This window comes from Abrus precatorius, unplaced genomic scaffold, assembly GCF_003935025.1.
Source record: "Abrus precatorius isolate BTA unplaced genomic scaffold, Abrus_2018 Scaffold2, whole genome shotgun sequence".
Taxonomy (NCBI): domain Eukaryota; kingdom Viridiplantae; phylum Streptophyta; class Magnoliopsida; order Fabales; family Fabaceae; genus Abrus; species Abrus precatorius.
The window spans coordinates 28,487,949-28,513,104 of NW_020874362.1; the positions used below are offsets into that span (position 1 = coordinate 28,487,949).

General features: G+C 30.8%; 3 protein-coding genes across 7 annotated transcripts; 1 reads left to right on the forward strand and 2 right to left on the reverse strand.

The window, feature by feature from the left end:
• Positions 1 to 1,349: 1,349 nt before the first annotated feature.
• Positions 1,350 to 3,293, reverse strand: LOC113858225 (dof zinc finger protein DOF2.1-like). The gene is made up of 2 exons (XM_027490752.1): positions 3,096 to 3,293; positions 1,350 to 2,488 (listed from the first exon to the last, which is right to left on the reverse strand). Exons 1-2 carry the CDS (start codon positions 3,120 to 3,122, stop codon positions 1,637 to 1,639), a joined length of 879 nt encoding a protein of 292 aa, XP_027346553.1. The 5' UTR covers positions 3,123 to 3,293; the 3' UTR covers positions 1,350 to 1,636.
• An 11,033-nt stretch (positions 3,294 to 14,326) lies between these two features.
• LOC113857696 (arogenate dehydratase/prephenate dehydratase 2, chloroplastic-like) lies at positions 14,327 to 18,162 on the forward strand. 4 transcript variants are annotated; one of them, XM_027489826.1, is made up of 12 exons: positions 14,344 to 14,601; positions 14,679 to 14,746; positions 15,072 to 15,164; positions 15,578 to 15,778; positions 15,848 to 15,928; positions 16,178 to 16,273; positions 16,364 to 16,441; positions 16,567 to 16,656; positions 16,763 to 16,830; positions 16,984 to 17,065; positions 17,146 to 17,221; positions 17,918 to 18,162. In XM_027489826.1, the coding sequence occupies exons 1-11, from the start codon at positions 14,382 to 14,384 to the stop codon at positions 17,203 to 17,205; spliced, it is 1,137 nt and encodes a 378-aa protein (XP_027345627.1). In that variant the 5' UTR covers positions 14,344 to 14,381; the 3' UTR covers positions 17,206 to 17,221; positions 17,918 to 18,162. The 4 variants fall into 4 exon arrangements, with proteins under 4 accessions (XP_027345629.1, XP_027345627.1, XP_027345628.1 ...); XM_027489827.1 differs by having other exon boundaries at positions 14,355 to 14,601; positions 16,763 to 16,821; positions 17,918 to 18,046; XM_027489828.1 differs by lacking the exon at positions 16,178 to 16,273 and having other exon boundaries at positions 14,327 to 14,601; positions 17,918 to 18,139.
• On the reverse strand, positions 18,119 to 21,151 carry LOC113857697 (NEDD8-specific protease 1). Of its 2 annotated transcripts, XM_027489832.1 has the most exons (3): positions 21,081 to 21,147; positions 19,241 to 19,870; positions 18,672 to 19,103 (listed from the first exon to the last, which is right to left on the reverse strand). In XM_027489832.1, exons 2-3 carry the CDS (start codon positions 19,850 to 19,852, stop codon positions 19,029 to 19,031), a joined length of 687 nt encoding a protein of 228 aa, XP_027345633.1. In that variant the 5' UTR covers positions 19,853 to 19,870; positions 21,081 to 21,147; the 3' UTR covers positions 18,672 to 19,028. The 2 variants fall into 2 exon arrangements, with proteins under 2 accessions (XP_027345632.1, XP_027345633.1); XM_027489831.1 differs by having other exon boundaries at positions 18,119 to 19,870; positions 21,081 to 21,151.
• Positions 21,152 to 25,156: the final 4,005 nt, after the last annotated feature.

A 25,156-nucleotide genomic window follows, 5' to 3' on the forward strand; every position in this document is an offset into this window, starting at 1 on the left:
TAGAGTTTGATTTTGATAATATATTATAACATTAGATGTAAATTTTTTATTGAAGTAAAACTTCAATTTTAATTAGTAAACAACTCTGTCAACTTGTAAATTTTCTCTCTTAACAAAACGTCTTTTCACAATCTTTTTCGGAGAGGAATTTGCTAGACTTAGGATTCAAACTTGGTCATTGTGCATATGTCTTGCCAGCTCCCATTGAACTATCATTGCAAGAACTTCGTGTTTCTTTTGTTTCCTGGTGTAATTTTGGGCTAGGGTGACTATATCGAAAATCTCATACTTGATTTTCCCAGAAAATTAGAGCCAAGAAATTATTTAGAGAGATATTTGGTTAGAGAAACTAAAAGGAAACCATATTTACCGTTGATAGCAAGCTCATAGAATAATACTATAGTATAATGTTTGTGCCATGTGCTTGTCAGATAAACGAGATAGTGCTAGTTGTAGACTTTGACTAGCTGTACTTGCTCCACCTTGTTCTCATTTGAAGCCCCAACCAAAGTAGGCCCAGTCTTGTTTCTCTTTGAGCTGAATATGATGGTCAATTTAAAATAATGTCAATTGCTGATACGGTTCCTTTAATCATATTATTATGTGTCATAATCATCAAATTGAATATCAACCCTTGGCCCATCTATTTCCATCAATTTCTCTACCCTTAAGGACAAAAATGTAATTTCATCTCAACTAGGAGGAAAAATGAATTCTTCAATGCTATACAGCTGCATCAATTTTCTTATTTTCATACCCAAAGAATGAATTCTCAAGAATGACAGCCAAACAAACCAGATTCTCTCTCTGACTACATTGAATTTTTTATGCCCCAGAATGCAAGTCCTCTTAAAAAATTCAAACAGTGATGTAGCAATGTAGATTATTGTCATTGATAACTGAGGCACATTCAAATAATTTTCAAACTGATTACTGACGGTTTTCTCACGCCCAAATCCTAAGCTGGATTTGGTCTGCCAAGTGCTAAAGAGAGACAAAATCATTCCCGAAATTGGTGCTCATGCTTCACTGAAATTTCTAATTCTAAAATTCTTATAAGCTGATTCAGCGAGCTCCACTATTATATCATATGATAATGGTACATTGGTAACTAATTTAATCTAGTTTAATATTGCATATCAGTAATAGTCAGAACAAACATGTTCCACGAATCTACCTGAGGAGAATAAGATGCAATCCTGGAAGAATATCTTGAAACCATCACTAATTAAAAATCCAAAGCTCCTGAAAATTTGATTCTAACTGTTCAGAAAATTCAGGCTCTCAGGATGCATTAAACCATGAAACATCACTCTCATTCTCTCTATCTCCCTCTCTCATCTGTCAAATAAGGAAATGATGCTCTATCTACTTCTCTCCAACTTCATTGACTTGGTTAGCAAACAACCTCTGAAATTTCATTAGTCTATTCACCAATTTAAAGATAGTAGTACAAAAAATTTGACCATTTAAGGGGCAAGAAAAGAAAAAAAAAACAAACAAGAAATAAAAAAGAGATGATTCAAGTGAATCAAATCCCTATTAACCCAGCACTCAGGAGGATTGAAATTAAGTCCTAATTAGACTATTTTTTTAATCAAGCATGAGAGGAAATTAAATTATCAGTGCTTTGTGTCTACATTAGGGGGCTATTGAGAAGTCCATGCCAAGATGAAGTGATTCCATTCCAACTAGCTCTTCCTGAGTCAAGTTCACCCATGTTTGTGTCTCCATTGAGCTGCCAAGGGAAACCCCACAACACCCTACTTTCACTTTGTTCTCTTCCATTGCAAAGTTCTTGTTTCATGGTAGTGACCGTCACTGCCTGAGTGGTGGCAACACTCATTTCTTGATCATAAGGCAGCAGCATCTCTCCACTAACTCCAACCCCACAAGCATTGCCATTGTCCACCTCTCCCATGTCCCCATTCCCATATCCGTAGTACAGATTCTGCATGTTACTTTGGGTTCCAAGGAACCCACTTCTAAGTGCATCCAAGAATCCAGGGTTTGTGGATGAGGGGTTCATGCCAGGATTGCCAAGGATATCACATGGGTTGCTTGTCAAAATTGAAAGATCATGTTCATCATAACCCAATTGCCCACATGACTGCTTTTGGAGCCTTGCTAATGCAAGGGTGAGATCATTGGTATCATAAGACAATGGAGGGAGGCCAGTGAGTGGGTTGGGTGTGAATTGTTGATCTTGAACCCTCTTTGATGATGAAGATGATGATCTCTTGTTCTTCCTGCACCCTCCACCCACAGGAACATTCCTCAGTGTCCCTCCTTTTGTCCAATATCTCCTACAAGACTTGCAGAAATACCTTGGCTGAGAAAGGCTGTAATTGTTGTAGTAACAAAATTTGGTGTTGGTTGAGTCACATCTTGGGCACTTTAGAGCTTGCTCGGGCTGAGGCCTTGGCTTCCTCTCCTGTTGTGCTTTTGAACATGCCAACATGTTCTCCAATGACTGGCTAGACATTTGCTGCAACACAAAATATCCAAATTAGTTGACATGAAATGAACCACAAAAACCAATTAGTCCATAGTCAAATTTGAGTTATGTTTGCTTAGTCTACATTTATTTAAACACACAATCGGAAATGATGAAGAGTTAATTTTAAGAATTAGTAAAAAAATAAATTAAAACACACATCAAGTATACACATAATTAGATTTCCAATTTTTGTACTTTATTGACACCCAAAGGAATCACAAAGATGAAGATGTGAAACTTAATTCCCCTGACTTAATTTCCAGCTTGAGAGACATCAATTCTATACCCCAGCCATGTATAAGTATCAGTTTCATAGAAAACGCCATGAATGGTATACAACATGGTATAGAATAACGAAAGACCGACAGAACTTTCCTATGTAAATGAAAAAGAAAAATCATTTATTCTGTGTGAACGTCGTTTCCTTAGCTCACTCTTCCAAATTGATCTTGAGAAAGAACTAAAACCCAAAACCAAGTAATAGAAAAAACCATGAAAGACAATAAAAAGGCATAATTAAAGAAAAAAGACACGTTGATAGAATAAAACACCACGCATGCATGAATCATGATATGATATATATGCAATATCTCACCTGGTGTTGTCCACTAGAAGGATCCATCCATACACTAAAACTATGCACTCCTCAATTAAAACTTGAAAGGTGAGTGCTTTTGAGTATGTGTGGCTTGGTGTCTTTGTAGGATAGTACTTGAAAAAGGAAAAGAAAGAGAGAGAGAAAGAGAGAGAGAGAAACAAAGTAAAGATGAGAGAACTATAGAGATAGTTTAAGAAGTCATGCAAAGTGAGGTAATAGAAACCACAGGTGTAGGACTAGTTATATATAAAGCAATCCCAAGAGAGAGAGAGGCTAAGTAATGATGGGTTTTGCCGTACGAGATGATGGATGAGGTTGGCTTGCACGCAGAGAAAGCATTAAGAAAGAAAATTCGAGTGGCTTCCCTTCCCTTCCCTACCCAATTTCTGTTCTGCAACGGTTTCATACGAACCAAAAAACACAAAAACAAAAAGAAACACAACACCCTCAGTCTCGTGGGTCCCACTCTCGCGTGGATGCAACTATTAGTGGACCCCACTTTCCCTAAGGTCCCCACACATCCACCACTCCCTCTCCATAATCCACTCCACATGACACCACCCCACAAAATCCAATTCATCGCCCAAACACAAACACAACCAAAACCTCTGCGATCTTCGCAGCCCCCAAACACAAAACCTCGTCCTCCACACCCCCTCCCATGTTGTTTTTTTTTTTTTCCTACCCATCTACCAAATTTTTTTAAAAAATGAAACTTTAGAATAAATTGAGTATTGTAGTGCATAAATTTTTGTTGGGGTGGGAAGAAAAAGAAGGAATTGGTGGAAAGAGGTATTTGAATGTGTGTATGATGAGGTGGGACCCATAGAGAGGAAGCAGCAATGAGATATTATTAATTGAAATTGATGGAAGGGAAGGATTGTCGTCGTTTGTTGAATGTCCGAATGATGTAGACTTGTAATGATGTTGGGGACAGGCAAGGGGACACCAATGACAGTGACAGAGGATCTCCATTTTCATCTTCATCCATCCTTCGTCTTTTTGGTGCATTCATTCTCTTGTGCACACTCACTCACTGTTTCTCTTTTATTTTTATTTTTTGTTATATGCATTGATTCATTCATACATGGGATGGAACATATGTCACAGTTACTCATTCATTCATTCACACTCGCATATTCTTTCTTGTTAACGCTATGTGTGCTAGACACCTCACCACTGTCACCACTCACTCAATGTTCATCAGTCAATTTTGCTTTACTTGTTTTGGGGTCTTTTGGCCCTTCAATTTGGGTGCTGGTGGTCCCCCCTTCCTGATCATGATCAATAATAATCTCAACACAGTGAGTGACTTGTCTTACTCAACTCCCACTTATTGGATGCAACTCCTTAGTCCTCTACCCTTTGTTTTCCTTGTCACTCTACACCCATTGTTAATCACTTCAATGTCCTTTACCAAAAACAAAAAATTTATCAATAGCTTCCATAATTATCCACAAGGGAAAACATAAAAAACGATCTTTCTACATAGATAATGTTATAACGTCTTTCATTGCTTGTGCGTTAGTTGAAATTTTATATATGTACGCGGATTTTTAAACCACATTCATTAATTAATGAATTGATTTTGTTGGGATCATGCTGGATTCGATTCTTGACTATGTGTATAAAAAAATATATCAACAGAGACAAAATCCAATGATTTTTATACTTCGAAGAGAATTTTTTCGGCTATTAACTAGAATACCCTTGATAGACATATAAAAAGAAGTGTAAATGAAATAACAAAAAAAAAAAGTGTGTATGAAAAAAATTATTAACAGAGACAAAATTCAATGGTTTTTATGTCTCGATTGGATTATTTTTCGGCCATGAAATAGAACATCCTTTATACACAAAAAAGAAAAAATATATAGTCTACTACTGTGCAGATAGTATCTGCAATGATACAACATAATATACTTAATAAACGATAATTGATATCTCTATCTTGATTTCATACATTCATGTAAAATACACATGTTAATTTAACTATATATTTTTTTATTCATACATAATATACACACCCGCTGGCTAGAGCGTATCCTTGCAAAATCAGCAAGATTGGCCACCCTCATTTCCAACTATATCTAATATAATTTAGCAAAACAACAGACTCGAAGATTCATCTGAACCGCCAAATATATAGGAAATGATTATATGATAGTTGCCATTATTTGCCAAACGAATGATTAATTCCGTATTCTTGTTTTATTTAATCGATCTGTATATTAATCAGATATATTTCCTTCCACATGGCGTTTAATTTGTCGCTTAGCTGGTAGAAAAAAAGTACTACTTTCCTTTTTCCCTCAACCGATCTGTATCTTTGGGCTCGTTCTTTACTCAAAAAAATAATTAGAGAAAAGTTAACAGCCATCATTGCGTTTTGTAAATTTTTAATCCCAAGTTTAAATTAATCATGGGGCACACTATTTCTTTCTCTTTATCACAATTAAGATGAACATGCAAACCACCCCAGCTGATTGCTAACCTAACAAATCATAGCTATTATGTCCAAATCCCGGAAAAATAGATTAAAGGAGAAACAAATGTTGCATGGATGCATGTGATAGATATCTAACCAGAAATTTAACTAAGCAACACATCATAGGGCATTTAAGTATCTAGTATATATTCTCCCTACGCAAAAGAAAAAGTAGAACAATGGGCTACATAAGTAATGCTAGTACCTTCTATACCTTATGATTTGTACCTAAATTGGGTGTTATGTCTCCATTGCCATTCATAGCAGATTCTTAAGTGGTTGGCGGGAAATAGTATAATACTAACTATAATTCATACTGTCATTATCTTTTTGAGTACTAGTGGAAAATAATTAGCAAACAATGATTGATCCCACTTTGACATCCTTTGGATTCTTTGGAAATTTAGCTTTGAGTGCACCCTATGTAACCTTAAGTCCCTCCCTAGCTAGTATTCAAAGTAACCATAGATTGAAAGGAAAAAGAAAAAAATAATAATAGTATATGTTATTATATGGTGATTGAAATGAACGTGTGTGTGAATGGATGATGATTGTTGAGGATATTTTAAGTTGATCAAAGATTGGAGGATGCAAAAATATGTGGTGGGGCATGATAGTAGGTGGGGTCATGAGGCATGAACACATAGGGATCAGTCATGTTGGTTGACTGGTCAAATTTATATCAGTCAAAGGAAACACTGAGGGCAAAAAAAAAAGTAAAAGTAAGTGATGGGAAACTGTGCCCAACATCCCTAGGCACACAACAAATACGGTAATGTTGTTTGTATTAGCATTTCTGTGAAGAAAAGAATCTGGTGTTCCCACTTCTTTCTTCCACGCAGAATCTTTGTCTGTATGGTTGAGGTTGATATGTCATCTGATTTTGTGTGCTGTTTGGAGTTTAATAATCATAAATCATCCTAACAATTAACTATTTGGATGTGATGGGTTTTAGATGAAAATTATATATGAAAAGAAAAAGCGATAAAACTGTGTCAGATATATGTTAGGATAAAATTAATTTCATTGGAGTAGCCCATGAACAAAAAAAAAAGAAGGTAATAATGTTAACCACAAATCACCACACGTTCTAGCTTTGAAACTACTTGAAGGCAATGATCATGATAACTATTAGTTATATCGATGTAAAAGGCCGTTAATTTGCATCGCCATCACGGGCAACCCCTGTTGCTGATAATTTTACAACGCTTAGTTCTGTGGGGGAAATTGATTAACAGTAATATTTTATTCATATTTAATGATTCAAAATTAATTTTATTAAAATGGTTTTATTTTATTAAACGGGAATAAGTATTATATTTCTTAATGTTTGGTTATTCTGACAAACCAAAAATTTTCGATGACATAATTTTTTTTTATCAGTTTATAAAGAGAGAGCGAAAAAATGATGACGGAGAGATGAGTTTTGTTTCCAAAACTTTTGTTTGAGGGGGGAAGAATATTTGAAATTTTCTTTAATGCATTAATTGCATCCCATGTTTGGAAAAACCTGCATGTTGGAGATGGTACATATTTTTTGTTTTGCATAAAATGGCAAAGAAATATTCTAAGTAAAAAACAGTTTTTACCCCAAAAAGAAAATTTGTTTTCACGTTATGAAAGCACATGAAATTGTGTTCTGCTAACATTTCACGCATTCTCGATAATGAAATCAAATACAATATTTGCACAGAAGTTTAAAATATAAAAAAATTAATAACTGTGATTTTAGTCATTGATTTTCAAAATTATATAAATTTCAACTTTTTGAAAAATTTAAAATTTTTCTATTTTTTATTTCAATTCTTAAAAATAATTAGCTTCAATTCATAATATTTTTAAATGTAGTACTTTTACTCCTACTCACTAGACAAACAAAAAGTTGACATGTAGTAATTTTATAGTTAGCTACATTATTATTACAAACTTAAAGTGTTGAACTTAAAAAATTTATATAGACTAAAATTAGAAGAAGAAATTTGTTAGGACTAAAATCAAAAGTGATTTATATTTTTTACACTCACTTTCTTTTGTGTCTATTTTCATCATTTGTTTATTTTTATTTTATTTTGTACCACATCATTTGTTATATCTTAAATTTTATTTCTTTCTATCTCTCATTTTCGTTTGCTCCTTTAATTAACACCAGTTAATGAGTATCAAACAACCCTTTTATTAAAAAAATTCCATGAGAGTCAAATTTAATTAAAAAATAAAACTATATTTATCAAAATTGAAAATATAGTTAAATTAAATATAATTATTATGCAAGTTATTAGATGAATAAATCATAGTATATGGACAAAACCTCCAGTCAAGTTATACTTTTTTTTTATTAAATATTTTATAACAGAAAATCTTACTTCAGGCAAGGTTATTATGAATACTTCACTCGCTGATTTCAAGGGACAATATTAACTTGTTCTTAAACTTTGGACCGACAACTTAGGATAGGCAAGGCAACGATGGAAATGGATATAATAATGTTAAAATTTCACATAAGAAGAATATGTCTAGGTTTTATATGGATAGAATTTAAACATGATATTTTAAATATTATTTATTAAATAATTTTTTTAATCTCAAGAATTAACATTATTTTAATATTATATTGTATTATTTATGTATATCGAAGTAAAATTTGGAATGTAAGTTTTGTGTATTTTATATTTAATTATTAGATAAACGTTAAACAAGGAGAAACAAAAAAAAATCAATTGAAAAATATAATCAGAAATTTTTTTTGTTAAAAACCCACGTAAAACTACACAAATTTATTTTATCACAAGATTCACATGAGAAAATGATCTTCCAATACCTTTTAAAAATTTTAATATGCGTGTTTAAACTTAAAAATCCAAAGTTAAAATATATCATATTTGTAACTAATTTAAAATTTTACTTTGAGAATTTGATAAGGAATTGTAACTAAACTTATATTTTAAAACTAACATTTATTTTTTTATACATTTTAAAATCACTTTTTAATTTAATAATTTTGATGTGAATAGACAAAAAGGCACGCGAGGGGTAGCGAGTGGCGAGGGAGTGGAGGCGACTTATGTTGACGTTGTGTCTGAACATAGAATACTGTGTTTGAAACCAAAAACGCGGGACGAAGAAACGGAGCGCGGCGAGGAGGAAAGGAAAAAACAAAAGAAACATCGGCGAGGAAGTGATTTGGTCGGTGTAAGGTGGGACCCAATGAAGATGCCAGGTGTCTGATTGAACACGTGGCATGAGAAATGCGGCTTATAAGACGAATATTGCAGTTTACGAGGAATGAAAGAAAGAAATAAAAAAAGAAAGAAAGAACAGTGCGTAGATAGATATTAGAGAGAGACAGTGACACACTAAACACGATACCACTGTCAATTCTTTGAGCCTTAGACTTAGTGCCCTGTTTGTGGGCCCCTCACTAACTTCTCCTCCCTTCCGAAGCAAAGCATCCCCATTTCTTAATCCAATCCCAACCACCACTCCAATTTTGTCTCCACTCTTTTTTCTATTCTGGTTTCAATTCAATTTCTACATGTAATATTAATTTATTTAGCATAACATTAAATAAATCTATTTTTAATTTATAAACATGCAATTTGTCCTATTATATATGCATATATATATATATATATATATATATATTTACTTAATTCACTATGTACACAAAAGTGCAGAACGATGACTTTTAAAAGCTTGAAAATTGGAATGGAGTGAAGGGAGGTGGTTGGTGACTGGGGATGAAATATGACGTGGACAAAATGATGGATGACACGCTGAGGAAGAAGAGAGGGTTCAGTGGCAGTGTTTGGTAACGCAATGGGTTTGTCGGATTCCAAACCCCGAAGTGGGAAATGAAATGATTCAGATTATAGAAAGGGAAATGAATTAGAATTCTTACCCTTGTAATAGGGAATATCACCCAAACACAACGCTGTTATCGTAGTATCCGTTATTTCACTCCTATTTCTTCCCACCTTCCAAACAATTAACTCCTGAATAACGCAACCGCGATTCCAAAACGTGATAAATGGTAACGCCTGCCACACACACACACACACACACATTCAATGCACTCCACCTCGTTAATTTCAATCTTCTGTTTGTTAAAGTCTCCTCATTTTCATTTTTAATCCCATCATTCGGTCAATTTAAGATTACGTTTCACACTTCAAATTGAATTTCATTTCCAATCTTTCAATATCACTGTTGTACTTCTTACAATCTAAACTTAAACGTTTGGAGTGAATTTCACGATTGTTTTATAATTTGTTTTGTTTTCAAAGAATTTAAATATAAGAAGTATATCATTCTTTACGTTTTTATTTTTTTCAACCGGTTGCAATGATGAGAAAATGAAAATTACTTTTATATATTTAATATAAGATATTTTTCTAGTGTTGGTAGTACTACATGGCGATTTGATTATGCTCTTTAACATATTTTTATTAAAAAATAATAAAAATTATTAAACTAAAAATAAGAAAGTGAAACTTTTGTATTTTTATCGTTTGTAATAAATTTGAACTAATAAATAAATTTGTATCGAACAAGTATTCCTAATATTTGTAAATTAACTTGTGCGAAGCGAAAGTAGATAGTGTTAAGGAATGAGCCAAAAAGGACAACTCTTGGTCATTAAGTATTGTTCCCAATTCACATGGTCGTGATTAAAGCCGCAAATCCAACAATTACATGCACCAATAGTTTTCTAAGGGCAACGTAGAATTGGATTGTTAATACCAAAAAATCATAGTTGAATAATAATCTTATAAAAATGGGATTTGCATATATTTGTCGGTTCAAGGTGTTGTCCAACATTTTTTGTTTTTAATGGATTGGTTTGTTTGTGCTACAGTTCAAATAATGTGAGCTAAGCATGCGTGTGTTGTCCATTTAGTAATAGTTTATAAGAGGGTTTTGAAAAAGTTTAGGGAATGTCTAACGAAATGCGTACAAAACATACACGCATCTTTATCAACTTCGTTTTCAAAATCTGATTCATATTTTTTTGATTGCTCCACTTTGTTTGTTCTATAATTTTTTCAAAACATGAAGTATAGTTGCATGTTATACTCTAATTAAGATCAACATATTTGGGCTGATGCTCTTTGACGCTTGCACTAGTGTTTGTTTTTGGACAATGCAGTCAAGTCGTATTCGAGCATTAACTTTTATTTTTTATAGTTAAAACAAAAGAGTGTTTATTTACATTTATTTTGTCTTTTAAATATTTATAATAGTATTAATATCGCTTTTTAACATTAAAAATTAGTAATGTTTTGACATGAGTGTTTTGCCTCTTATTCTTTGTGTTGGGGAATCACCAAGAAGAGAAAGAGGTGAAGAGAAAATTAAAAATATAAAGATTAACCATTGTCTTTATTTAGATGTTACTAATTTATAAAACAAAAACAACAAAAAATTGTAGAAATAGATAAATTAAAATTATTATCAATAATATGAATTTACAATTTTTTTTATTTTTAAGAAATAATGTAAGTAATTTAATATGCACCTCCAACCTGAAATTTTGCAATTTGGAAGAACTTGAAAGTACCAAAATAAAAACGAACAAATTTAGGCTTATTTGTTTCTGTTTTAGTTTTTAATTTTTAAATTTATATTTTAAAATAATTTAAAACATTTTGTTTTAAGAACAAAATAAAATGAAATATATATTAACAAAAAACTTCACTTTTAAAAGTAGAAAACAAAAAAACTCTAAGAGCATGCTTGATTAGTGTTTTGAAAAAAAAAATTTAAAAAAAAAATTTTAGTACAAATTTATATCAAAAATTATTTTTAAAATAGTAATTAAACATGTCCTAAGTCTTTTTATTGTTTCATTTTTCTTAAGTAAATTGTAATCCTTCGTCCAAACATATTTTGAGTAAGTATTTGAAAAATTACAATTTAAAATATGTGATAATTAATTATTTTATTTTAAAGTTAACTTGTTATTTTTAAAATCAAATTTACATATAAGTGAGGGTTCTATATATGAAATTAAATTTGATGAAATTTAAAAAAAAAATATTAAAACTGAAAAGAAAATGACTTCTACTGACTAATATTTGGTTTTTAATATATGGTTGAAGTGATCTATTGAAATATATCTTTTGGGTCATTATCAAAACTTAATGATGTCCTTTATTTCGTCGGCTTGGGGTGCCCAATGTGACCACAGGCCCATGTTAATAGTTAATATTATATCATCGGTATGCTTCGTGAACAATGCCGTCATTGGGCTTATGGGCCAATGCAATCCATTGTCTCAAAAACAAAAACTTGATCCCTTGTTTCCAAAAAGAAAGATTTTTTTATATATAAAAAAGCCTTTATTTGGATAAAAGCATAAAACAGAGATGAATGATATTAGTCAAATAAATTAGCATTTGGTTGAAATGAAATAATAATAAAAGAAATGTAAAAATGTCAGTTATGTGTTTAGATGAATTAAAATATAAGTGAAAATAAATACATTAAAATTTTGTTTCAACTATTTTATCCATACATCAGCAAAGATTTCATGTCGTGGAGGAAAAAAATGTCTTTTAAAAAGTGAAACTGAAATATAAAAGTTGAGATTAATTTTCATATTCATTTTAATGCATCTCCACCGAGTATCATTTTTACGTGAACTTTACGAAAAATTACAGAAATTCACTGTTTGATTTCAATATATCCAAATAAATAAATTATATTAGTTTTCATCAATCTCACTTTATGTCACTTTGTATCCTCCCCATTTCAAGGAAAACAAACAAAGCGCTAATGTTTAAGCATGATCAAGGTTCTAAAATAAATATACAGCATTTATAATTTTCTTTTATCAAGTTGTAAATATATTAAATAAAAAAGTTCATTTTATTTATATGTATGTTTAACGATGTACAATTTAAATTCCCACAGTTTTAAAAGTGTATAACTCGAGACTCTATATTTTAAAAAATATAAAAAAAAACTTCAAATTCATAATATTTTCCTTTTTGAAGTAGTAGAAGTTTTTTCTAAAATATTTTTATTTAAAAATTTTAAAAATTGAATAACTGAGTAATAATAATTAAAAAAAGTTGCACACTTTTAAAAGTTTAGAATATCGTGTTGTATGTTTTTAAGTATTATGATTTAAATTACACAAAGGTGAAATGGAGTTTTTCCTCGATTAAATATTAAATTTTAATATATAATGTGCTAGTGTCAAATTGTCAAACTATGATGACGTTGTAAAATTATAGCAAATCAATAATTTTATATGTAATATGATGGTATTGTTGGATGTCAAGCTACTAAACAGTAAAATGTAATTTATTCATTGAAAATATTACATCCAACTCAATTGACAAAAGTCAAAACTATTTTAAAATATAAAATGTATACTAATGAAATGTATAAAAGATATCCATCATATTATTGGGTTAAGGTGTGTTAATTAATTTATTTATTTGGTTAATAAAGAGGTTAATCAAGCTTGGTTGATCACCTTCAACGTTAAATTGTGATGAAATAATCTTAAATGAGTCAAATATTGGTTTGTTTAGCTCAACTTTACATAAAATAATGTGTCCCATCTCCCTCTTACATCCAAAACAATTATTTAAACTGCAACATCATCAATAGTCTAGTCTACCATTTGAATTGGAAAATTCCAAGCATTTCATCAAACATAATAACTTATCGAATTGTTGAATCATTTATGCATGAATTAAAACGGCGTCACGCGTCTAATAAAAGCAATGTGAGACAATAGAAGAACAATTAAAGACTGAACCCTCGATTCATTTACATATAACCGATGTATTCACACGATATAGGGTTTTGACATGAGAGTGAAAAAAAAATTGATCATTAAATTTCATTATAAATGTTTATAATTAAAATATATAAGTCGTGATTTTTTTAAAAAGTACAATAGTTTTTCAAATTTTATAATTATAATAATATATGAATATTTATACAATATAAATTTATGTCTCTCAGTCTTGTATAAAAGTTCATCCCATTAATATACTTCCTATTTACATGTGTGGGCAAAGAGAAATTATCATATTGTTTAAAATATATATTTATTAAATTAGTGTTTTTTTGCACATTAGTTATAAAAAAATTTCACTATTAAGTTATTTTTACTCAAGTTTTCTTTTCTTCAAACTCTAATTTAAATTTTTATAATCTGTTTGATACATTTTGTACTCTTAAACTTATTTCGTATTTCAAATCCAGCACAAACTCTCAAGTATTTGGATACAAAAATATTTAAAATTTTAAATAAGAATAGACAACAAAACTATACTAGTTTATTTTTACAATTTTTGAAAAATTAATTAAAATTTTTAAATTACACATGATTAAACTAAAGTGATCAAAGTATAGTTAAATCCTACAATGAAAGAACCAAGTCACATTGATTAAGAATTTAAAATTGGAAATATTAAGTAAATTTTATTTGAACTTTTAATATAAGTTTACTTGCGACATAAAAAAAATAAATAAATTTAAGTTTACTTGTGTTACTATTCCTTCTGAATTGAATTGTGTATATTTGTGGTTCTTTAAACTTTTATTGAGCTAATTCATGAACTGTGTATATTTTTGGTGCCTTAAAAAATGAAAAAGGAAATGATATAATTCATGAATTTCGATAAATATGAGGCTTTAAGGCATGCGGGTCCCGACCGGGGCACCCGCGAAACTTGCAGTGCGTGGGGAAGAAAACTAAAAAGTAAAATTCTGTAATTGGGTTAACAAACTAAACGGATTCTGTACTCTGCCAAACCAAACACTGTCTCTCACCGATGGCGGCGTCGCGAATCATAGCCCATCCTCATCCCCATTCACTCCGTCAATCTCCGCCGTCAGAACCCGTCATTTCCCTCAACCTCTTACCCCTCCCTAAACGGTACCGTAACCTCACCGTTCGCGCTCACAATCACGATCTCACCAGCAAACCCCACTCCGTTGAACTTCGAACCACCCCCGACGACGTCGTTTCACGAGATCCACTCGCTCTTCCGCGTAACCTACGTTTTCCCCCATTTTCTTATATCTCCTTCGTGTTTGTTCGTAACCATTATTATTCCGATTCGTTTCAGGGCCTTTATCCTCCACTCAGTTCTCTGGTTCAGTTTCCGATGGTTCTCGTCTTCGTGTTGCATATCAGGTACTTGCTACTCACATTGCATGTTCTTTGTCTCTCTTTTTTTTTTCATTAATAGAATCAAAGTCTTTTATACACACCCACCACACAGTAGTTTGTATATTAGCACGATTATTAAAATAATAATAATAAAATAGATGACAAATCTTGTGTTAAAATTTATTTTAATATTAACTTGAGCTATTTGATTGCTTGTGCCCATGTTCGTGCAAGGATACTGTATAGACTTTTTTTTTTTTTTTTTAATTTATTTATTCTGTGAAAGAGTAATCGGACATAGTCATATATATTGTTCATGGTTTGGTGTAGCTGAATGTTGCATTTTCAGGGGGTTCGTGGTGCTTACAGTGAGTCAGCTGCACAGAAGGCATACCCAAATTGTGAAGCTGTTCCTTGTGAACAATTTGATACTGCTTTTGAAGTAAAGTTTTGTTACTCTTTCCTCTTTGCTAGTAATATTCTATCAGTTTGCGAGTTTCTTTATCAATTCCCTTGTTGTTATTGTTACTTGGGTGATTGAAATTGTTTACACTTCTAGATTAGACCTGCAGCGGTTTTCTTTATGTGCTATCTTGTTAATTTGATGTCAGTTTTAGCGTTTCGTGAGGATAAGTTGCATGACCTCTTGTAAGCTTGATTAGTTTATGTTGTATTGGTTCATGTGTTGACAAATTTAACTCTTGACAGTTTTGAATTTTGGCTCTAACCAGTTAAAATTTAAAATCACGTGTAGTAGATCTTACTTTCTGGTTGTTGTTTTCTTATGGTGGTTGCCTCATGAAGTAGACGTCTCCAATCTCTTTGTTTATCTCGTTCTCTGTTTCCCCACTCCAGGCAGTTGAAAGGTGGCTTGTGGACAGAGCAGTTTTGCCAATTGAGAATTCTTTAGGAGGGAGCATCCACAGAAATTATGACCTTTTACTCCGGCACAGCTTACATATAGTAGGAGAAGTAAAATATGCAGTCCATCATTGCTTGATGTCTAACCACGGTGTTAAACTTGAGGATTTGAAGCGGGTTCTTAGTCATCCACAGGTGTGATTCTAAACTTTTATACCTTACTTTTTCCCAATCACAAACTCATCCAAGACTCAATGTTTTTAGGCTCTTGCACAATGTGAAAACACACTGACGAGGTTGGGATTGGTCAGAGAAGCAGTTGATGATACAGCCGGTGCTGCAAAGGTAAGTGTAGAGTTATTGGAAACTATTTATCTGGTATAATTTCAGAGCATTTTTAGTTTACACTTTACCCAAGTTGGTCATCCTTGGTCAAATTCTGATCTGCTTGAAAAATTAGCATACTCCTATCATCTCCTGAAGACATGATCAGATATTGCACCCTGGGATAAAAAAGGATTGAAATTCAATTTTTCCTGCTACTGTTGACTTGTTTTTCATTATCACTTATTCTAACATAGCTGCAAATAACAGCATGTTGCCTTCCACCAACTACTAGATGCAGGAGCAGTTGCTAGTTCTGCTGCTGCAACGATCTATGGCTTGAATATACTTGCTGAAGATATTCAGGTCTGGGTCCATGGCATCATTGTTTTAACTGACATGGTTGACAGTTCAGGTTCATGGTAGATTTGATCACTAATTGATTTGCATTTGCAGGATGATAGCGATAATGTTACTAGATTTTTAATGTTAGCACGAGAACCTATAATTCCAGGCACAGATAGACCATTTAAGGTACTCATCTGGAATAAATAGCTGGAATTTACTGGATAGAATACATCACGTCTCCCCACTCCTTATTTGGTTCTTTTTATGCCTACCACTATTAAATATTGCCGTTTGTGGTGTTGAATTCTCAGACAAGCATAGTATTTTCTTTAGAAGAGGGTCCTGGGATACTCTTCAAGGCCCTTGCTGTTTTTGCTTTGCGTCATATCAACCTTACAAAGGTTCGTTGTCTTCTTGGCATCATCTGTTATATCAGTTGTGGAAGTTGCATTGCAAGCATACTGCTTAGGCATTCCTGATTGTACAATTGATTTGTATTTCCAATAGATTGAGAGTCGTCCTTTGCGGAATCAACCACTACGAGCATCAGATGATAGCAACAATGGGTGTTCCAAGTATAATTACAGAACATCATGGCTACTTTTCTTTTTTTGACTCTAATATATTCATTGTATAAATTTAGTTAGTTAAAATTATTATTATTGCATCTACAATAAGGTTAGATTGTCAATGATTGTTGTGCTGATCATAGTTCATATTATATAAAGGTACTTTGATTATCTTTTCTATGTTGATTTTGAAGCGTCAATGGCTGATCAGAGTGCACAAAATGCCCTAAGGCATCTAAAGGTGTGTTTTAATTTAATCTTATGAAGGATATTGAAAAGATTATCTGCAAGTAGACACTCTAAAACCAATACACTTTACAGGAGTTTGCTACATTCTTGCGAGTGCTTGGGAGCTATCCTGTGGACACTAGCATGGCGTAAACAATCTCTGAAAGAGGCGAGTGCCATTTATGTGAATAATTATTCTGGGGATTATTTTAGCAGGTGTACCGAATGTGAATCACCTCCAATTTTAAAACATTTTAACTATATCTTGATTGTTATTGTAAACTGCACAGAGCTTTATCAGTCATTGGTCTAATGAATATGAGATAGGCAGCATATGTTTGATTCAAGTATTTTTTGTCATCTAAATTTGGTGAGAAGAGCTAATCCTCCTCTGTTTGAAGTGTCATTAACGAACTTCATTGATCCTCTCAGACTGGTGACCATTTAGAAATGATTCAGTGTCTGCATTCCTTGTCCCAGGTGTCCTTGTTATCTCACGTATTCCATTATTCTCTGTTCTCTTGGTTCAATATGAACGCCGTGCACCTTCCCCCTCTCCCCTTCCCAGAAAAAGTAAGTAAAGAAAAAAAAAAAGATATCCAATGTAAATAATAACAGCTTTGCTTCCCTGATAGATGTTGGTGTGCATTGCTAAAATTGACGAAGTGACTTGATGTTGCTATTGGACTAAATAGCATAAAAGGGGGACAAATTATTATTCTTGTTGGGACTGTAATCTCGACATTTACATAGGTTAGCATGTATCAGGGTGAAGTGTAATGCATAGCTTATATGCTAGCCTTTTATTTTTGGAGTTCTTATTTTATTTTTCTGATGCTTTTGTTGTATGCTGTTGTTGATGCAGGACTCCCAGTGTAGTTAATGTTGTGTGCAGCTAAGTTGTTCCAGTTGTCAAATCATGTTAATGGATAGAGAGAGTTTGCATTGCTTCAATATATATGAACAGAAAATATAGTCTGATGTACAAGCTTCTTAAAATTTTGATGGGTTTCCGCCGCCCTTAATATCTGTTCTTACAGCTAGTATTTAACACACTGAATCTAAATGTTGATTCAAATTTTTATTCTCAATTGTCTTCGCTACCGAAGTACCAATCCTCTCGCTGATATTTCTAAATGTCCACGCACAAGTGTGATGGGGACACAGTATTCAGATTGTCCTTTAAAACAAAATGAAACATATTTGTACCTAAAAGATGGAAGCCTCTAAATCCTCTACCATTGACTATTTTTCAAGTGGGTGTAATGGACTATTTGAATCGGTGTATATCCATGCGCAATAATCTGGCAAGGTTGATGACACACATGACAGCCATAGAGACCGGATATTCAATGAACCTCGGATTCAAGGGATTATAGTTGGGCGAATATAAGCAGAACATCATGCATCGCTTTCAAATTTAGTGTAAACATTTCTAGTTCAATTTAAGACTTTTGAACGAATTTAATGACGTCTTATAATCCAGAGTAGTCGACTTTACCTGTTAGAATGAAACTTAGTTGTTGTAATTATATTTCTAGTTGAAGTTAACATTGAAAAATGGATTTTGTCAAAGAAAAACCAATGAAAAGCAATCTAGCATGCATAAGACAGTGGACAGCAGATAAAGAAATATTTGTCTCACATAATAGAGACATGTAAATGCACACAGATTCTTCAATTACTTTTTAACAGCGAGAAAGCCTGCAACTACGTTGAAGGTGTAATGGCAATGACAATTTATACAGTGTTTCAGACAACTTCCCAAGATGTGTTTCCATCTTTGTATTTACTGCACAACTACCATCCAAATACCAAACGATCAAATTTGCTTCAGCCCTGACTAGGCAGACAAAGGTTTCAAATAGACTTGACACTAAAACAGAAGTCTTCTCATCGAGTTATAGAAGAAGCTCAAACTTAAATTCAAGACTTCAAGCAAGAACTCCGTTCTTATTGAATAAACCATGGCAATCTCAATGCCTTGCCATAAGATCTTTGATCAAGGCCAGAATCTCGCTTCGCATGCTGGCAACAGCAGATGGAGTAACCTGTTCCTTCACAGCAGAGAACCACAGATCATTTGGTTCTTATTGAATAAACCATGGCAATCTCAATGCCTTGCCATAAGATCTTTGATCAAGGCCAGAATCTCGCTTCGCATGCTGGCAACAGCAGATGGAGTAACCTGTTCCTTCACAGCAGAGAACCACAGATCATTTGGATCAGTATTTTTATGATTCACGTGCCAGTTGCATATTCTTCTTGCTATGGCAGTAACATATAAGCCGCAGTCATAACCGTTCTCTTGTATGGGTGAATCAGTGCATTCCAGAAAGATGGCCTCAGAAGCTGATCCAGAGACTCCCATGTGTCCAACAACAGCTCTATAGAGTTGCTTAGCAGGTGCTGTATTCATGCTTCTACAACTGTCATGGTGGACAAACAGATTAGCGTTGCGGTAATATGCAAGTAAGCTCCAATGAGAGCCACCTTCAGCTTTGTCAACATCATCATTGTCATTGATGGGAAATATAACTAGCGTCTTATCGGACAAATGAAGGGGCTCTAAGAAATCTCTGAGAGTCTCAGTGACAGGACATTTTATTATCCAAAATGCAATGGATGGTGGAACCAGCAGGATATCCTGAGAGGGATGGCATGAAGAAAGATAGCTGAAATAAAACTCAATAATTCGATCGTTCAAATAATATGGACCACTAAGGATGTCTAAATCCGATCTTCTAAGCACCACATCGTTGTAGCTGAGAATCTTCTCATCTGCTTGTGATTTCCCCATCCAGTATATAAGGCTAGCCTGATGAAAACAGAATAGGATACTTAGATTATCACCTTCTCATGTGAAAGGTGAAAAAAGGCATGCACACTCACAGTGTATGTTCAAATAAATAGATTGATAAATTTTAAACTGAATCATAATGGATGGATAAAAAAATAAATCACTAATCCATTTTGATCCATTATAAATGTGTTAAAAAAATTCAATACATCCACTTCCCTTGATCATTAAGCCCTTCCAATTATTTAAAAGAAAAATCCATCCAATCCATTAACCATTTTTTATGAATGAATATCGAACTCATCCATTTAAAATATATCATTTTTTGAATAAAATAAACTTTAGTATTAATATACATTCAACACTATAGCGCCTAGGAGCATCCTTTAATGCCAAATTAATAGACTGTGGAATGTGGACCATTAAACCTTATGAATTATAAAATATTATGGATGGTTCATTGTCTATCCAATAATAAATGGTAATCCAATCATCACACTCATTTTTTTTTTATAATTAGATAAGTTTATTAAATTTATGCATGAATAAATTGAAATGGTTAAGTGAATAAATAGACTGAATTGTCACCCTTATCACAGAGCCAGTACTTTGCTATTGCTCTGGTTAAGGTAACACAGCATATAATACCCTGTCAAGTGTTTCTTCGAGGTAAACCCCTCGCATTGTAGGGAAATTATGAGAAAAAGGAATAAACAAACTGTTAAAAAACTCAGCTATCAGTTGGAGTTTCTGAACATCCCCATTTACTTACTGTGCATAAATATGAATACATTATTTAGAATGAATATATTTGTTGTCAAGCTTTTCAGTTCAAAATCCAGAAATGCTCTCTTAAGAGATCTCCGTTTCTAATGGTATTACTATTTACTAATAACCTTATATCTGCAACTGCACCCAATAGCAAAATATCCAAGAACAAATCCATAACATAAATCATCAACGTTTTGATTGATTGAGTCCAAAAAATGAGTAATCTCGTTTCCTACTTATTAAAACCTATCTTAATTTAATTTCATCAGAAAATGTTAGACAGAAAAATAAATTTTCGGGTAAATGATTAATCTCCAACTTAAACGAATGAGAGAAAATCTTCTTGTACTCAAACCTAATTTCGTAGTGATGTTGGAACATTGTAATAAATAGGGAAAGAAAATCAAGATAAAGAGAGTGAAAGAACGGATGATATGTATAGAAGAGAATGACTTACGGTGATTTAGTGAGTGAAGTCGAACAATTGATACTACGGATTCAGAGAAAGTTGCAATTCAAGATTTAAAGCCCAAGTGCTTAACACTGATACGATGCTTTTATATTCCTCGAAAATTAGAGAAGGAATGATATAAAATTTGAAAAATGTTAAGTGACCAGGAAAAGCAACTAAAATAATAAATTTTTATTGATAAAAATTATTTATTATCTTGAAGATAAAAAATTCAATAAATGTTTTTAATAAAATTTATTATTTTTAAATATTTAAATTAATTTTAAAAGTTAAAGTTAATAAAATCGATAAAATTTAGCGTTTACACAATATTGGTTGTAGTGAGTGAATTTGCAAAATAATAAAAGTTTTAAAAAGGTTATTAGAGTTTATAATTTTAATAAATAAAAATTTATTGATAAAATCTTCTGATACTCGTTTATTTATTAAAATATATTTTTCTTATTTTTTTATTTAGTTGTTAATTAAAAATTTAGTTTCTTAACACTATTTTTTTGTTTAGTTCTTGCATAAAAAAATATATTCTAATTTCTACATAAATTTTTTAACAAATTAATCCTTGTCACATGTTTACGTTACAGTTATGGTAGAGTAATTTTTTTACTGTAACTAAATCAACAAAATATGATTAAGTGTACCATCAAAATATATAGACTATTTCACGCAAGGTCAAAATAAAGTGTAAATTTATTCTATATAGAAATAAAAAAATATTATTTAAAAAAGGACTTAAATTTAATATTGATAAATGACCATGACTATTTTTTAAAACTAAAATATATAATAATGTTATCATTATAAACTATAACATTTTAACTAAGTTTTTTCTCTTGAATTGTTTCCATTCATTTGATTTTTTAAAATTCATTTTGTGATTTTTTTTTGCCTAATTATATAATAATAATAATAATAACAAGATCATATTAGTTCAAAAATAAAAGAAAAATTCTCACAAGTGTAAAAGCAGGTTAGTCCATCTCAACTCACCAATAGCTCGTAAAAATAAAAAAAAATAGGTTGACGACAAGTGGATTAATGAGTTAACTTGCAAACACAAACAAATAAAAAATATTTAATAATATTTTTATATTAAGTACAAAACTTTTGCCTCGACCCACCATTTTAAGTAGATTATGCTTGCCCGTTGAATTTGGTCTAAATTAACATCTCTAATTATAATTTAACTGAAAATTAATTCTATTTAATTTCTAATTTGTTTCTTTTTGAGTTACATAATATTCCATTTATAAGAATTACGGTAAAAAAGTAATCTAAACTAAATTATAATAATAAAAGATATAGAATAATATAAAATAAATCATAATATAATAAAATTATCATTAAAAAAATCAAATAATAACAAAATTTAATAAATTGTATATTTTAATAAAATTAATCTCAAATCATGATTTTATCTGTAATAAAATATATTTATGTATAGTCTATTTTTTTAAATGCATATGTCTAATATCTTTTTAATATGTTTATTTTTAGTTTCAGTTTATTGATTTAAAGCTTTTAAATAAAATTTAAATTTTGTTAATTAGTCCACTTAAAAAATTAAACCAAATTAAAAAAAATTATTGTGTAAATTTGTAATAATTTGTTGTTATTAAATTCTTTTTTTTTATTTTAAACTTTGTCAATATTAAAATTCACCTTAATTTTGTATGCTCTTTGATGTGTTTTTTTTTTTTCAACGAATATACATTATAATTTTTTTTTAAATAACCCTTTTCTCTTTTTAATTTTAAAAAAACACCAACATTTTCACTACAATACAACGGCTAATAAAATTGATTGCTCTCTCAATCTAATCATGGTAAATGATGGTATAATTATTTATTTTTTGTTAAGTATATTGTAAGTAATTGTTATTAACTTTTTCTAGAAAGTGACTAATGACAGATTATTAACTAACGAGGAGAGATTTACAAGACACGTGTCTACCTCCTCGCTTTGTCCTAAATATGGTTATAGGACAAAGTCTATAATTCATGTCCTTAAAAATTATTGGTATATCAAACAGTTTTGAGATTTTTTCATATTATTTTCTAATTGAGTTTTTAGCATGAATTTATCTTATTGGTTTCTTAGTAACTTATCTAATTTTTAGGTGAATAATCTTTTTAGTTGGAACAGGTTATATGGTTTGGTAATATGGTATATTTGGAAATAAAGGAATTGTGCTATTTTTTAAAATTCAGCAACTACCCTTAGTTCCTTATACCATAAAATTTGCTATGAATTGGAGTATATGATTTGATAAGAGTAAGGCAAAAATCATGAAGAAGATGCAGGATAATTATGTTCAAAATAGATGGTATCCTCCTTCTCAAGGTCACATGAAACTTAATGTTGATGGAGCAATATCTCCTACTATAAAAAGTGCTAGCTGTGGTGGTTTAATTAGAGACAGTACTAGAAATTTTTCTATTGGTTTCTATCTAGGCTTTATGTATTGTTCTCTTTTAGAAGCTGAATTATGAGGCCTATTTTATGGTATCTGGTAATTTAAAAGAATATTCAGATTATTTAGATTAAAATTGACTCTAAGAATGCTTTACAGCTAGTATTGAACATTCAAAGTTATAACTATTCTTATTCCAGTTTGATTGTTGTTATTAATAATTTTTTGAAATGTATTCCTTTCATTAGAATTAGACATATTTTAAGGGAAGATGAGTGCTAACATGTTGGCCAAATTAGGCCCTAAAGATGCCTTAAATATTTTTTATTTAGATAGGGGTCATTTTTCTTTGATTTTCTTTCTTAACATGTATTATTTAAGTGTTTGTAACTCTAAACTAGTTAATTAATTGTATTTGTTTTTGGACTGAGCCCATCTAAATAGAAAAAAAAAAGTTTAACTCAAAATAAGTTAAATACTAATCTTTTAAAAAAAATGTTTGAGGGAGTGCAATAAATACATAATTTCAACTACACGAAGTACTCACTGATCAATTATAATATGTAAATATTTTTTTATTTGAAAGTTATTAAAATAATGTGTCATGTATAGGAAATATCATGTTCTGATAAATATTTTAATACAATACTCAATAGTCATTGATGAAGTAGTTGTTTGGACCTTGCGTCAAAGTTTTTGTAAGTACTATTTATGCATATGAATTATTATATATATATATATATATATATATATATATATATATATATATATATATATATATATATATGGGCAAAATCTTTTTATACTGATGTAAGTTTAAAAATTCTTACACTAAATCTAAATATTTCATTTAACTTATATATAACAAGTTATAATTTATTATTTTACTGACTGTTAGATATAAGTTAAATGAAAGGTTAACATTAAGTGTAAGAGTTTTTAAAATTATATTGATGTAAGAATATCATTATATATATATTTATTTATTTATCATGTTTCTTAGTTAAATAGCTTTTTTCTAAAGAACTTCTTTCAGTTAAATAACTTAAAGAAAAAATTTATAAAAAATCTTTAAAAAAATTAAACGACGTTTTATATTCTTAGAATAAATATATTCTTTCCCTTTAAAATTAAAGATAATCTGATCATATAAATAACCAAATGTTTGTTTTCAAAAACATGACTGTATTTTTTTTATAAATACACCGTTATTAAAATTTTTATTTTTTAATAAATTAAAATTATATATTATATATACTGATATATTAGTTAGCAATTTGTGGAATGTAAAAGTAATTTATTTTACTAAAAAATACAATTTTATTAAATTTTAAATGTGTTATTATTTATCATTAAAAGATAATGGTTGTTATGGTGTATTTTTTATTTGATATCACAATTTCACGAGACAGTAAAAATGACTAAACATTGATAATGTCTATATTTTCAAAAAAATATATCAAGCATAAAAAAAATTATAAAAGTGGATTTTATAACATGGTATTTTATAAAGGGACGCAACTTAGAAATTATAAGAATTTAGTTCATCTGCAATGAAATCATACAGTACTTAGTATGATAAATTCAGTGTGTTACGATATATAATTATTAATTTACATGAATCAATAATGCAAGATTGATACGCCTATTC

Bases quoted from the DNA above. Each gene is read 5' to 3' on its own strand.
- LOC113858225 (XM_027490752.1), bottom strand. From the start codon at position 3,122: ATGGATCCTTCTAGTGGACAACACCAG. The intron at 2,489-3,095 runs GTGAGATATTGC...TTTGTGTTGCAG, and splicing joins CTTCTAGTGGACAACACCAG to CAAATGTCTAGCCAGTCATT.
- LOC113857696 (XM_027489826.1), top strand. From the start codon at position 14,382: ATGGCGGCGTCGCGAATCATAGCCCATCCTCATCCCCATTCACTCCGT. The intron at 14,602-14,678 runs GTAACCTACGTT...GATTCGTTTCAG, and splicing joins AGATCCACTCGCTCTTCCGC to GGCCTTTATCCTCCACTCAG. The intron at 16,442-16,566 runs GTACTCATCTGG...TTGAATTCTCAG, and splicing joins GCACAGATAGACCATTTAAG to ACAAGCATAGTATTTTCTTT.
- LOC113857697 (XM_027489831.1), bottom strand. From the start codon at position 19,852: ATGGGGAAATCACAAGCAGATGAGAAGATTCTCAGCTACAACGATGTG.